The 15,867-nt window shown below is 36.5% G+C and overlaps 1 protein-coding gene across 3 annotated transcripts in view; it reads left to right on the forward strand.

Moving 5' to 3' along the window:
- The window catches only part of ec (ubiquitin specific peptidase echinus), a 46,339-nt gene that overhangs the window by 19,924 nt on the left and 10,548 nt on the right, over positions 1–15,867 (forward strand). Inside the window, exons 1-2 of one of the 3 annotated variants that reach the window (XM_043210018.2) lie at positions 4,062–4,874; positions 10,142–10,234. In XM_043210018.2, coding sequence (XP_043065953.1) covers positions 4,713–4,874; positions 10,142–10,234 — 255 coding nt within the window. In that variant the 5' untranslated portion in view covers positions 4,062–4,712. Of the gene's footprint in view, positions 1–4,061; positions 4,875–10,141; positions 10,235–15,467; positions 15,711–15,867 lie in introns of those variants that run through there. The other 2 variants (XM_070276692.1, XM_043210017.2) reach the window with 2 other exon arrangements.

Here is a 15,867-nt window from a genome sequence, read left to right on the forward strand (position 1 = left end):
GGCTAATGAGGGTCAAGAGAGATGGCAGAGGAGCGGGGGCTAGCTGGCTGGACAACTTATCTTTCACTCTTGGCCGAGTCTGAGGCCAGATCTTGGCCAGGCACGAGTCAAACATAAATTAGCGATTGACGACGCCACTCGACTTGCAACACATTGCAACTTATGTTGCCTTCTCCAGAGAGAAGTCTCCAGAGAAAGGGAGTACAGTCCGAGCTATTATTAATTGTTGCCACGATTGAGTGCAAGTTGCAATGTTGCAACGTTTGCTGTGGCCTGCTGCATGTAGCCTGCTGCCTGTTGCTGATCTTGTGGTACAGTTGCACACGCGCCAAAACCAGACCAAAATAAATAAACAAACAAATCAAGAAAAAAACAAACCAACCAGGGAAAGGCAACAAAAACAGAAAAAAAAACAAACAAACAGGCCAACAAATCCTAACCATGGCCAAAACTCACCAAACAAGGCCCAAATGTAGAGGGGCTTGAAGCCAAGTTTCTTGAAAAACTAGAGAGGGATTTTCCAGCAGAAAATTATGATGTTTTATTGGTTCTATAATTTTGGTTTTTTTTTAGGGAGTTTATTAAACTTAAAAGATTAATTATTGATTTAAATTAATAAGGATTTAATATTTAAAACAAAGATTTCATTTAAGAACCGAAACTCATGAGTTTTTCCTTCTTGTGTACTTTTCGTTTGTGGCTCGAAAAACTTGGCTCTTGGGTCTCTCTTGGCTAGATGGCCAATGTCCATCTTGGGCTTGTACTTAGATGGCTTATTGCAGTTGCCTTTTGGCTTGGAAAATGGCGCGCAAACGGCCAAACAAACAAGCTGGCTGTCGTACAAAGTCCAAAACAAAACAAAAAAGGAAAAAATAAGAAAAAAACTTGGCTTAAACCCTTTATGCCAGCTGAGCTTGGGTTTGGGCCAACTCGTGCTAAATTTAACCAAAGGACCAGGACAAGGGCCAAGAAGCTTCGCCAAGACATGAGACTTGGTGGGGAAAAACCAGTTTGGCCAGCTTTTGGCTCCTTTTCCTGGTTGTTTTTTTTTATGCTGCCCCCTCTCCTTCCCTCTCTCACCATCCTTTGTCTTTTTATGGTGCAGCACGCGTCTATATAAAATATATCCCCCTACTCCCTCAACACTCCTTGCCCCGCTGGGATTTGGTTGACGCAGCTCATAAATTTATGTGGCAGGCTTTTGATTGCCTTTATGCTGCCGTTTTCTTTTTACCTCTTCTGCCACTGCCAGTACCCCCCTCTACTTCACCTCTGTTTTGGCCAAGTCCCGTCTCTTTGTGGCTCGTTAATTTGTGCACATAAATTGGCTTTCAGCCAAGTTCTAAGCCAAGTCCCCCAAGTTCCTGCTCAGCTCCAGCTCCAGTCGATCAGGTTCGATATCTTTCGCGACTTTTGGCAGCCAGCTGCCTTTTTTTTAAAGCCAGGTTTTCAATTTCAGCTGCTAAATGTTTTTCCTTTTTTTGTTTTTATAAATTAAGCAGAAGCAGCTGTTTATTTTTTTATGCCAAGTTTTTAAAGGATAATTTTGTTTAAGGCTTTTAGCAGGTTAAGGCAGATAATGAGTCTTAGAGGTTATAGATTTTGGGTTATATGGTAGAGAAGTTCTTTTAAAGGTTTTTAATTTTGTTTTTTATTAAATATGAAAGCTTAAAAATAAACCTTAAACTCAAATTTAATTTAAAATCACCATTAAAACTAAAATTTCCCATTCACTTTAATGTTTCACGAAACTCAAGTAAGAATTTAATTGGCTTTTGGCTCTGGCCGAACCCACCAGCCCCTGTGGGTGGTTTATGATTAGGGTGTGATTATCTGGGTATACGATAGCCCCTCTCTTAGCCCATAGAGCCCATAACCCCGGGCCTAATTTCAGAGCCCGCGAACTCCACCTGCCGCAGTAGCCGCTAAGCAGGCGTATCAAAGGCAATTTTGCAACCAACTTTTTAATGTAGATCAAGTTGCAAGTTTTTTGGGGCACAAACTACAGAGACTTGGGGGGGAGACTGGGGACTGGAGGCGACCTTCCAATGACTTTCCACGCCCACTCTGGCGGAGGCTGAGTAACAGCGTGGAAAATGGCAAATTATGGCGGGAAAAAAATAATCAGCAGCTGCACTCGCGGCAGAAACAAATGAATTTCAATTTAATTAGCCAAACTAGAAAATCTACAGGTGTAGTTTTTGTGCCAACTGACTGATTGAATAACTGACTGACTGACAATCCAACAAACAAAAATGAATAGAATGCCAGTGTAATTGCCACAATTTGTTGACTTTTTGTGGCACGACAAGTTGCATAGAAGTATTATGATAATTTTTAAGAGGTTTTTGGGTTGAAGAATTGGCCCAAGCTTGAGATAAAGTTTGTGTTTTAATAAAATTAGACTAAGATTTGTCTAACAAATTTTTAAAAAAAATTTAAGCTTTGAAACCTTTATAATTTTCTTAGCTTTATTTTTCTCTCTCTGTTTTTTATATCAAAAGGCTTTAGGGTCTAAAATCCCTAAGCCGCTTTTGGCCATTTCAAGTCTTTTGTTTAATGATAAGCTCTCTTTTTTTTTTTTTTTTTAAAGTGAAGCCTGGCTTGGCTTGGCTTTGATTTTTTTCGTGGCTTTTGGCGCGCTTTATTCCAGACTTGCCCCAAGTGCCACATAAACCAGCTTTTCGATCTCATCTTCTTCTTCACCTTCTGGCCAAAAAAAAACAAACAAAAACAACAACAACAAAATCCGCGCAAATGCAGCTAATGGGCCATGAAAACAACAAAAACAACAACAAAAAATTGAGGCAAAAAAAAAACCTTAAAAACAAAAATCAAGAGAAGATACGTTGAAGAAGCAACTGCAGCCTCCAGGGTTTGCAACATCACGAGAATCATAAAAAAAACAACAACAACAAAAGCCACAAAATCGAGAAAAAAATATCTTAAGAACCCGAAAGCAACATTGAAAACAAAAACAACTTTATCGGCCCTCTCTACCCCTCTCCCCCCCCCTATCACTTTTGGCCAACCTCAATAACCATAACTCTTTCTTGTTGTTGTTCTTGATACTAGTTTTCCGATTTTCCAACTTTGATTTTGGGGATTTTGGAACAACAACAACAAAAACAACATCATCATCATCGTCTTTGAAAACTCGTTAGGTTTTTACTGAAACGTGTTTTTTTCCTTTGCTTTTGTACCTTTTTTTTTCTCATTTACGTATATGGTTTCGTATGTTTTTTATGTTTCTTTAGAGAGAGAGAGAGATCTTTACAGACGCCATTTTGTTTGTAAGCCAGACTTCAGTGTTGGGAGATTTCTGGTTTTCGGTATAAGACTGTCTTGGTCTTGGCTAAAAGTTAAGTTGCCGGGGGAATTTTGTCTCAGAGAGAAAGGTACTTCATTTCGACTTTAACTTTGGCTAACTTGGCTAAGAGAGCTTGAGAATATTTCCCTCGGTCTGGAGGTCTTTTTTCTCTACTTTTTGAGGTTAAAGTTATAAGCCAAGATTCGAACTTAAAGCCAAGACATTCGAAGTCAGAAAACGCATTCGAACTGAGACTTTGGGAATTATTTTAAAGTCTGGGGTTAAAGGAATATAAGGCTTTAAAAGTCGAAACAGACTAAAGAAGACTATGATAATTATGGCTTATTTTTAAAAGTCTTGGAATAGTAAAAAGAAAACATATACAACCATAAAACATATACCTGAAAACCGATTCTTTGCAAAAGAGTGACATACATTTACAGTCTATATAATATTACCAAATATTTTAAAAACTTCTTTGAAATAAAAGTATTTTTAATCTTTTTCTAACAATTTCTACTAAAAACTTGTCTTAAAAATCCAAACTCAACAAGACCAAGTTTAGTGGCTTAGCTTAGTCTCTTGCCAATTTTCACAAAAAACCCAAAAGTATGCTATAAAATCTAGAAATACCCAAGCCGTCTTTATAAAAGTCCCTCTTCCAAGCAAGGGAAATTCTCTACTGAGCCGGAGTTTCAAGTTTCGAATTAGAGTCTGTGGCCAGGGGAAATTGTGGCTGCCTCGTGGGCCTCTCGATTAGTAGTATTCCCGCTCTTCACAAAGCCAGACGTTTTGCTGCTGCTGTCAGCGTCGCCGTTGCCGTCGCAGTCGCAGTCGTCGTTGCTGCTTTTATTTTTTTTTTTCTGTTTTTGTTGAAAGAAAAAAAAAGAAACAATAAAATAAATACCATATTTTTTTAAACACAAAAAACCTTCAAAAAATTACCCAAAAAGTGATTTAAAGAAATCAGAATAAGAAATACTTTAAGAGCCAAAAAGAGCCCAGCAAAGAAGCTCTTCATTATGTGTGTGAGTGTTTGGTTGTGTGTGTTGGCGTGACATTAGAGCCATAATAACTACAACAACAACAATTATTAAAGAAAAAAAACAAAAACCTCCAAGCTTGAGGAAAAACTAAAAACCTGCGAGAACGCAAACAGGTGCGAAAAATACACCTTTTTCTTGAAGAAGTTGCACAAGAACTTAGTGGCTGAAGGGTTGCGGCAACTTCCCTTTTTGGGCTTCTTCTTTTTCTTCCACGTCTTCTTCTTCTCGTGTGCGGAAGTTGCAGAAAACTGACATAAAAAACAACAACAAAAAAACAAACAAACAACAACCATGTGCTAAGCCCAAAAAAAAAATTAAGGAAAACGTAAACAAAAATTTTTTTTTTGGTTTTCAATATGGATACGGTGGCTATAAAAACAGTGGCACTGCCACATGCCCCACTAGCCCAGCAGCAACAACAACAACAACAGCAGCAGCAACAGCAACAAAAATTACAACAAACAAATGCAACCATCAATGCCAAAAACAATATTGGGGCATTTTTTCAGACTTGCAAGGTAAGAAGTTTTCACCAAAACTACACTTGAAAAAAATTCTTAGAGCATTTTTAATTTAAAAAAGACACTGCAGAAAAACTCTAGATATTAAAGGTCACCAGAGTTCAAGCAGAACTTGAAAAAAAAACACCGAAACTAACTTATGATAATAAAAAGTATTTTTCTGAATCTCATTTCGACCCACAAATGAATTGTCAACAAAAAACAAACACAAAAAAAATGTATCTATAAAGTGCCCGGAAAAGAGAACCTTTCCGAGTTACTGGGAAAAGTAAGAAATTAAAACGCCAACTGCAGTTGACAAAAAAGCCACAAAAGCGAAGCAATTTTGTAGGCGCACTTTTAATTGGTGTCTCCGAGGGAAGACCGGCTGAAGCCAGAAACCAAACAAAAAAAAAAGAAATAAAATACTTGGTCAAGTGGCGTGCAACGGGGCATGCAATAAAAAAAATAAAATCAACCAAAATTGGAGGGGGAGAAAGGTTCTATAAGTTACACCAAAAAAAAGTTCTATATTGTAGAACTTTTGGGAGAAAATATTAATAGAGTTTAGAAAAGAACAGAGCATCTGGGTTTAAGAAAGATATATGTATTAGGAAGGTTTGATTTGAAAAGATTTAAGATAATAATATTAGATATAGTATTCTAAACCTATATAGTATTAGGGAGTTCTAAGGCTCTTAAGTCTTAGGAAAAGTCTAATTATAGCTATAATAGCAAGAATCTCTGTTTCATTTTGATATAGTTTCTGGAATTTAGTTGGTATAAGCTTTCCCGCCTTTTATATCATCTTATATAAGAAACTATCTTTATAGTTCCAATGGTTGGAGGTTCCTAGAAATTCCTCATAGAATTTATAACTCATAGAAACCATCTAGAAGTCTAAACTTATAGAATATTTCACAAATAACCACAAACCTCTCCAAGAAATTAACAAAAATCACCCTAAAACTTTTCCCTAAAACTTAATTTAAAAGAAAGTTTATAAAGATACAATTTTGTTTTTAAAGATAAAAACCCAAGATGATGAAAACCCCTGATGATCATGCGCTATAAATGATCTTACTAATTGATTTGATCAAACTGGCAATTATCGTAGAAATAAAGCCAATCAAGATATATAGTAAAAGCCCCCATCACAAGGCAAAAACGTTGCCAAATAATCAGATTATGTCAAGTGCAAAATGTATGAACTAGTTTTCTTTAATTTTTTTGATCATATAACCACCAAAAAAGACTAAAAAAGAAGACACCACTTAACAACCTAAAAAAGCCGCCCAAAAAAACGAAAGAAAAGTGTGACATTTAAAAGTTAGTTACATAATGTTTCTTTTTAACCATAACTATGACAGTTAGTACAATACAATAAAAAAAATGATAATAATAAAAACAGTACTGTCACTGCGACAAGTGCGAGGGTTGATCGATGCCTTGCCACATACATACATACAATCCCTAAAAGAAAAATCCCTAAAACCCTAAATCACTCAGCGGGTTGCAACACTTGAACCGGAACCCACACAAAAGACCCGAACAAAAATAAAAGGAAAAGGAATCTAAGATCTGTATCCTGAGATGAGATTCCTTTTGTTTTGGACATGCTTGTATATAGAATCGTGATCTATACAAAATTTAGATCTACCTGACTGCCTTTAGGGCCTTTTTTTTTGTCTCCTTCTACCTGTCATGGTCTATCCTTATCCTGGGAAATATCTAAATGCTTGTGCAACTGTTGCAAGTTGCCCTCATGTCTCCCTCTCTGGCCCTTTATGTTGTCACAAGTCTCGTTAAACATTTCGCTTTAATTTAATTGAATTTCCTCCAACGTGCTCTTGTCGGTTTTTTTGTTTTTACTCTGTTTTTTTTTTTCTGTTTAACTTAATTATGTCAGTCAGCGCGTTGCAAGCATTAACCCTAACGTGCCGCAATTGTTTTCCGCTCGAGTAAGAGACTCACACGGCTCTGGGCGGGGGAGGGTTAATCAGGGGGTTGTGTGGGTGTATGTCGTTTTATTTTTTAGGTTTTTTTTTGTTAATCAAAGCGCGGAAATAAACGGATAATCCCAAGTCCACAGATGAGATGGAAGAAACTATACATTTTAGGTAATTCATTTTAAAGGTTTTAAGGCTCTCTAGAAACTAAAAATCAAATACTTAAAAATTATATATAAAATTCGTATACATTTCATAAAATATTTGCTTATTTCTAATCTTAAATATATATTTTCAAACCACCTCTTATATGTTTTTAAATAAAGGCAAGCCTTTGTATTCGTTTCTTCAAAGAAACATTGAGAGTAAAGGCTATTCAATAAGTTGAAGGGTTAGGCCCAGAAATATATTATATCCTTAGCTTGGCTATTTTTTTTTATTAAATTTTAATACTTCACCCAAAAATAAAACCACCTGCTTTTCTCACCGTGCATCTCTATAAATATTTCCCATTGTATTTACAAAGAAATTCCAACAAACATCAAACTTGTATGCTAATCAATTCGAATGAGGCTGCGATTGATCCAGCCACCATATTATGAGGGAGGGGGCTAGAGGTGGGGAGAAGGGGGGGATCTATAGACCTTAACAACAACAGCATACAACAAATATGCGCAGCTGCGATCGAACGACAACGAACTGAAAAAAAATCTGAAAAATCTTCAATGTTGCCAACCGAAAAGCTAAAAAGCTAAAAAAAAGCCACAGCAACAGGTTGAGCATAAATTATGATCAAAAGTTAAAATTATTTTTATTTTCAATTTTATGTGAAGCCGCCAGTGCTGTCGCTTCTTTTTCTTCATTTGTGGCCGACTTATCGAAAATTGTTGTTGTTATTTTCAAGGGAAATTTTTTTTTTGGGCATATCGCTTGTGTTTGTTGTGTTTTTTTGGTTGGTTTCGTTTGTTAAACTTTCACAATACAATGTTGAGTTGTGTTGTGTTGTATGTGTGTTTGTTGGTCAGCAGCAACGTGCCACACGGTGGCCAAAATCAAAGACACACAAAAAAAAAGAGAAAAACGGTACAGAGGCTGAAAAACACAAGACTTTTCCCTAACAGTTTGTCGCCTAAGTCTTTCGTTTTTTTGCGCGACAGTTCTGTTTTTTTTTTCTTCTTCTTTTCTTCTTCCTCTTTTTTCCACGTCTGGCTGGCCCACTAAGCTGATTATGTAACCGAAATGTCAGTTTGGCAAAAGGCTTTTTAGCCAAGTCATGGAATTGCCACAAAATAGACGGCCAAGATGCGGGAGCGATAATAAAACAGGCAATAGAAAAAAAATGAAGATGGCTTTTTTATGTTTTTAGATAGCTTTGGAGAAGAAACAAAATCTTACTGACCTTTGTGACCTGTATATTTTAGGCCTGGTTTTCTATTTTTAGACGCTAAAGCTTTAAATTCAATAATATTACTCTTAAAAAAACTATCCTCTTTTAAAACTAAAAAATAACTCAACCAGAACCTCTCCTAAAGAATTAAATTAATTAAACTTGATATTTTTATCAATTATTCGGTAATAGATACGTATATCTTGCCTGGACACCCACAAAGTCCATTAATTACAACCCCAACTCCGCAACTTCCGTTGTGAAAAAAAACACGTGGGCTGCTCCACTCAACCACTGAACCACCCACTTGTCCACTTTATACATCCTATAGTTGGATATACTATATACATATATCTATTATTTTTTTATTTGTTCCCTTAATTAATTGGCTTACTTTTTGGTCAAGCCATGATGTGGGCGTTCGTTTACAAAACTTAAATAAATAAAATTACCAAAAATAAAGTAGGCGGAATGGGCGTGGGCTTGTCACAGTAGCACGTGCTAAGCGGCATTTATTAGAAGAGAGATGGGTATAGGTAAATAGAAAGAGAGGGCAAAGGAAGAGGCGACACTAATGACTTCCTATTTCGGTGAACTTGTCAATTGGACATCGATCGAGGGGGATTAATTAGCTTGTAAATGCCCAAAAAGACAGGAAATTATTCCGGTGTCTCTAATTTTTTTCCTCTTTTTAGTTTTTTACTTATTTTAGACTTTTTTTTTGCAGTGGAGAAGGAAAGGTTCGTTATTTTCACACTTTTTTTTAAGCAGTTTAGCTTTAGATTTTCATTTTATCACGTTTCTTTTTTTGTGGTTTAACGGGAAGGCGTGAAAATAGACTTTTAAAAGGGTTTTTGATATTTAAAAGTATATGTTTTGAAGTATTTTCTATATATTTTTTATTTAGGCTTTATAAAGGCTTGTCTTTAGGGGAACTCGGTCTTACCTTTCTAGACAATCCAGCAGAGACTTGTGAGGTTTTTAAAAGTCAGTATTAAAATATAGTTTTTAAAATATATATATTTAAACCTTTATTAAGGCATAGTTATTATGAAGTTTCTTTTTCTTAAAAATACTTAAAAATCCCTTCAAAAAAACCAAGTATATTTCGTATATATTGTATCTACCTCTTACCTTTATAAATTGCCTTTTGAAAAGCCATTGTCTCTATCACTTTTTTTGGCTTGACCAACAACTGGACATTGTGGCCGCGACTGGACACTACTGGGTGCCTGGTTTTTCGGTTTTCTAACAGCTTGCCAACCGGTTTTTTTGGGCCTGCTCACTGGAATTGCTCCAAATTTAATAGTAAACTGAGTAAACTCTATTTTTTTTTTGGCATTAGATGGGTGAAGGGATTGCTCTCGCTACACAGGGCTTTCACCTTCTCATCCCCCCCCTTTGTCAGTTAATTATAGATTTTGGGGGTTTGGTTAATTGATAGATCGAAAGGGGGATCGAGCATCATGAATCATGAACTCTGACTCTGAGGAAAAGGCCGCCAAAAAAAATATTGGTGGCTTGGAGTGGCCTGAAGAGAGAAACTCCGACTGGCTGGGTGGCTCGCCAGACGAGTTTCTGGGCAACCTCGCTATCGAGACTCTAGACTCGAGACTTTTGGGCAAGAAGTTGAGGCATATTTTGGCCAAAAGCAACAGCAACTTTTGCAGTTTTGTGGCCGAGTACGAAAAATGATGGAAACTGGTTTTCATGGCTTTTGTGGCGCGACTTGAAGACTCTCTTGAGTCTTTGTCTCGAGCTTGGTATCGGGGTACTGGAAGCTTGAGATCTTGCCAAGATGGCGTCGTCTTAACCGGTTTGCGACTCTCTTTTGTTATACACACCGCACAGATTTTTTCGAGACACAGGGGCTTGTATTGCCCCTTCTTCTATGGCCCCCAACACTCTACTAACTCGACTCTCTCTCTTCTTGTTTCTCTTTTTTTTAGGTCTTATGGCACCTGGACGCCTTTAGACGCTCATTCCGTGGCCTCAACCAGCACGTATGTGGCGGCCAAGACTGTATCTTTTGCGCTCTAAAGGTAAGTCTTCGAAATTCGAACTTAGCCGAGGCACTCACCAGCTCGCAGTAATGTGGTGGGTGTCTAAGATGAATAGGGATAAGGTTTTTAGAAGATCGTATAAAATAATATTTTAACATAGTTTATAGATGTATTTCTTAATGGTTTCGTTATTAAAAGCATAAGATAAAGTCTTAATTTTATTAAAGATTTATCAGTTGAGGTATTTAAGCCTATTTGGATCACTTAAAAAGCAAAAAACTATGCATAAAAGGTGGTCTGTATCATATTTTAGCAAAATAGTTTAAAAAATAATTTTGAAAATTATTTTTAAATACTTTAGAGTATAAAACAAACTATTAAGAGTGTGTATTTTTCATCTAATGATATTTTATATATTTTATACATAAAATATCTACTCTATTGCCTTTTAAATATATGTATTAGGCTTCTATTAAGTCAAGCTAAGAATAAATATGATATATGATATTATAACTTTATTATAATTTTAATAAAACCCTAATATATATTTTCTTAGAAATTTCAGCTTATTTAAAAACTAAAAACTTGTAGAAGAAAACTTTTACCCCGCAAAAATCTATAGCATACTTTTTGGCTATCAAAGTTGGCAACAGAACCCCACTCAGCCGTAAAACCCACTCACTGATTCATTTATAATGCCATTTCCCTTAATAAAACACCTTTCATTTTGCTGGCCCGGCCCGGCACGGCCTGGCCAAAAACAAGGTCTAAAAATAAAGCAATTAAATCCGAGGGGCCTCACATTTTCCCAGACTCCTGTCTGGAAGGCTTTCCCGGGTTTTTTCTATTTCGTTCGTTTCTTTTTTCTTTCCAGTCTCATTTAATTGCCAGTCGTCAGTCAAAGTGAAAAACCTGATGTCTTGTCTTTTCTGGCAAATCACCATTTATTCACACGCAGCTGCTCAAGTGCCTGGTTTTCTTCTGCCCAGTTTTTCCCAGTTCTATGGCCTGTGTTTTCCCATTTTCATTTCAACAGGCGCTCAACGAATTTCCCACCAAAAACCCAACAGATCCTGGCAATGCAACAAATGGCTATGGACACTCTACCTGGCTCACAGGTTCACACCCCCTCCACCGTAGAGATCCTGGGGGTGGGTTTCAGATCCTGGCCAGGATAAGTCCATTGGCCACTGGTCACGCCTGCTTATAAGGACCCCTCCATGCCATGTCCTTTTTTTTTGTATAATTTTTTGACTGGCGTGACTACCTTTCAACACTCAACGCTCTTGCCTCGATTAATTGAGGCTCATTTGTCCTGTTCTCACCTCGTTAAAGTTTACACAATTATGCAAATCCTGCAGGGAGTCAATAAACTTTACATTAAGGATATGATATAGGAGGTTATGGAGGGGATAATTAGGTTAATAAACGGGGTTGGGTTTGTCTGGCAGGGTGAGGAGGTTTTCATTGGGTTTTGAATCATATTTTATAGGTGGTGATGAAAGGGTATAATTAGTAGTATTTATGATTTATTAAAGCTTTTAAAAACAAGCAGAAAAATAAATGATTTTTAGGAGAAAAATATATGAAAAGAGTCCTTCCTTTTGAAACTCTTTTACAAGTTTTAACTTAATATATTTTGGCCTTAAAAGAGTCCATTAAAAACAGATATAAAAATTTATTAGAAACTTTTATTTGTTTTCCCAACTCTTCCTTAAAATGTCCTTAACTCTTCAGTCTTAAATATATATTTCCCAAAAACCCTTTAGGTCAAAAATCTTAGAACCAGAACCGGCAAACGATCATCTAACAACATCAACATCATCATCATCATTATTATTATTTTTATTATCCCGCGCAGAAGAGACTCTATAACCTACACTAACAAAAGCCAGTCAGAACTCATCCTCCTTTTGGCCATGTTGCCCGAGACCCCAGACCCCAACCCCAACCCCAACTTGCAACTCCAGTTCCACTCTTGCATCGTGCTAGCCCGTAGGCGAGCGACAAACTCGTGACGTTTGGGAAAACTCTTTGGAACAACAAAAGGCTGAGTAGTACAACAAATGCCGGGACTGTACTTCTTTGAGCGGGCCAAGACTTCAACCACAGGGTGTACCAGGTACTATACCCCTCTCTTTCTCTATCTCTCCCTTTCTATCTCTTTCTGGTTCTCTTCAAACATTGATGACGTCTTTGACCGAAGTGGAAAGTGTTGTTGGTGGCTTCTTTCTTAGGGTTTTTTGGTTTTTTGTTTTTGTTTTGACTTGGCCCGTCCCGGCTCTTAACCCCCCATAGCTGCTCCCTTTCTTAACCCTCCTGTTTCTTTTTTTTTTTGCATTAATTATTGTAGAGTTTCTGCGCTCTGAGTAAATTAATTTTCCCAACCTTTTCCCGCGGGAAGACGCTATTTAATTATGAAAATCGTCGTCGTCGTCGTCTTTGGGGGGAAAGAAGACATTGGCCCCTTTTGTTTGGGAAACTCCCACGATTGCGATCGCAACTCTGACCATTTGAGGGTTAAAACCCAACTATATATATACATATAGGGGAAAATAAAAAAGAGTTCTTGATGAAAAATCGTCTCGACAGTCCATGTCTCGTAATGCCTGAATGCACAATTCCCATTAGAGGGGTTTACTGGCCTCTGGCCTCTGGCCGTGCCAGACTTTTGACGGGAATCACTTATTTCTGCCACTCTGCCAAAAATAAAATCATTAAGAACGATTTTAGACACATTTATTGTACATCAGGTACAAGGACAAACTCATTTTGAAAGGATCAGTACACAATAGTGTTGTATTTTCTTCCAGGAAACAAGAAATCTTTAAAATGTCTAGACCGCAGACTCGTTCAAGATGATGATGATGAAGATGAGTGGGTGAGGTGAGGAGTGGGTGAGGATATATATTCTTAAAATATTTCTTACAACTCCTAGTTCTTAATGTCTAGACTTTTAGACACTCTTTGGTTTTATTTAAAAACCCTCTTCTTATCATTACCCCAAACCCTAAGCTCTATTTACTTTTCAAATAGGGATACTCCAGATTCTCCAGGTTTCGCTTAATCTCCAAAAAAAATCTCATCTAAGTAAAGTCAAACAAGAAAAACTTTTCGAGTGCAGCCTTTTTGGGTTTTTTGTTTGTCAAGCGGGATCATAAAAAAAAACGAAATTACCATGAACAAAGATAGTGAAGAATGGATAGCAAGAAGAGCCCTATATCTTCTTTCTTTTTTGTCGTGGGTTGGGTCTTTGGATTCATGGTTGATTGCTGGGCACGAGCGTTGAAGATCAGGTGCTAATAAAAAGGCATACAGCCTCCCTTGAAAGCTTCGACATCTTCATTATGAATCACACTTCTGGGCCAAGTTAACAAAAAAAAAAAATCAAAAACCCCAACCAACTGTTGAGCTTTATTTCCACTTTATTGTCTCTTTTTTTTAAATTTTATTTCTTCAATTTATTCGCAAGACGTGCGTTGTGAAGGTTTTTTTCATGTTTCTGTGGGTTTGTTTTTTGTTTAAGAAATGCAGCCATCAATTATTGACTAGTTTGTAGAGTTTTTCATAAAAAATTATTTAGCATTTTAACAGAAGAAAGAAAGAAAGAAAGGAAGAATCTAAAGGTTATTCATCCATCAATTCCTTTTGTTTTTGGTTATACAATTTCTGTTTTTTAAAAAAGAATAGAAAAAGTAACGTTTCTAGTTGATTGATTGGTTCTTTAAGAAAGATATCTTAGGATAGTATTTCCTTAATTTTTTAAATATTTATTTTTTCAATGTAATAGAGCTCCATGTGTCCATCGTCTTTTATTTCCCCATCTGCAACATGACTCACTTTCTTGGACTCAGCTTTCAATTCAACTTCATTTTTCAGTTGTTGTCAGTTTTGAGTCATGTAACTGGTGGCGGGTGGACCAAAAATTGTTCAACAAACAAACAAAAAAAAAAAACAATAAACCTTCAAAAAAAAAAAGGGTACAGCATCTTCCTTTAAGCCAACTCTGTTGACACAAAAACGTGGCTCGCTTTTCTACAAAAATTTTTAATTTTCTTCACTTCAGATTATCCAAAAAAAAATCAAAAAGGTCATCTGATTTCGTTTTTAGGCTATCGTATCGATTCAATCAATTTATTAAGGTTTTCATTGGAATTGTGGGATTTATTTTATAGGGTTTTCGGTTTTTTGGGTTTCTTGCGCATGCGTGCCCGTGCTCTCAAGTCGCACGCGTTTCGCTGGCGTTTCCGGAGCGACACTGACTCATGAAACTATCTAGATTTGTGCAATCTGGAGTGATTTCTTGGATGGGGATACCATGCCCTCAGACTCTAAACGGGTTTAGGTTCTGGACTGTAGCTATTATATAATACGAGATGATTTGGTGATTTTTTTCGAAAGCAAACAATAAGAGTGGAGTGTTCTTTTGGGGAGAAGAATAGATAATGATCTGAGTTTTGGATGGATTTTGTTAAAGAAACTATGAGTTTTAGAAAAAAAAAATATAGAGGAGATCTTTTAAAAGAAAAGACAAGCTATTTTGGAGGAAGAACCTTAAGTGAAAGTGTTTTTTTATGATTTTTTTTACTTTTTTGAAGAAACTAATCTTAAAAAAGCATTTAAAAAAGTTGGAATAATGTCTAAAAATGGCAAAAACCTTTATGAAAATTATTCTAGTCCTAGTACCTCTAAGATTTGTCATTTGAGGCCCACAGGGAAGACAGGACACAGGGTGCCTGGAGTTGAAAATCTCAAGAAGAATCGAGAGTTTGAGAATCTTGAGAGAGCAAACAAAGGAGACAGTGAGAGAGCCATGTTTTTTTTTTGTTACCTGCTCGGAAGACATTTACCTGTTTAACCTACTACAAGACAAACTCCCCCGTTTTTGGAATTGGTTGGCTCGGATTCGTTTCGGCTTGGGTTCGACATCGACATCGGGTTCGGGTTTTTCAATATCTTTTTTTTTTCGTTTCGTTTCTTTTCTTTGGGTTTGCTCAGGTGAGTTGGTTGCCCAGGTGAGTTTGTTGGTGGCTTTTGTTGTTTTGTTGTTGATATAACTGAAGTTCTTGTTTCCCCTCGGAAAACCAGTTTTCTCTCATGAGGGCTCTCTCTCTACCTCTCTCTTTCTACCTTTTTATGGCCATCTCTTTCAAAAGGGGCTTCTCAGTTTGGTTTCTCGGGCCAAAAACGAGTTTCAGTTGCGAGACATATTTCTGAAAGCGCGGACGTGTTTTTTCGTAGACTCGGCTCTTTGTCCAAAAAAAAAAAAGAATCTTAATCTTCAGAAGAGAATCTCAGAAGAATCAAACAAACAAAAAAAAAAATTGCGCGCGCGGCAAAGTTGGTTTTGAAAAAAAAAACGATTTATTTTTTTCTAGTGTCGTTTTTTAAAAAAAGAAACAAGTTTAAACAAAAATTAAAAAACAAATAACAAAGTTTAAGTGATTTACTCAACCTTTTTGGATTTATTTGGAAGTTAAATATTATACAACAAATATTTAACTAAAATGTTTAAGTAAGTTTTGAAAAAGAGATTAAAAAATGTCCAAGAAGCACTCAAGTTTTGGTTGGAAGAGGATTTAAAAAGAAGTCGTTTTTTAAAAGTTTATTATTTAAATGAAGTCGTTTACCAGTTTTTTGTTATTAATTCTTTTTTTCACCATGTGGGTCCC

The sequence above is a fragment of the Drosophila bipectinata genome, chromosome XL, assembly GCF_030179905.1.
Source record: "Drosophila bipectinata strain 14024-0381.07 chromosome XL, DbipHiC1v2, whole genome shotgun sequence".
Classification (NCBI taxonomy): domain Eukaryota; kingdom Metazoa; phylum Arthropoda; class Insecta; order Diptera; family Drosophilidae; genus Drosophila; species Drosophila bipectinata.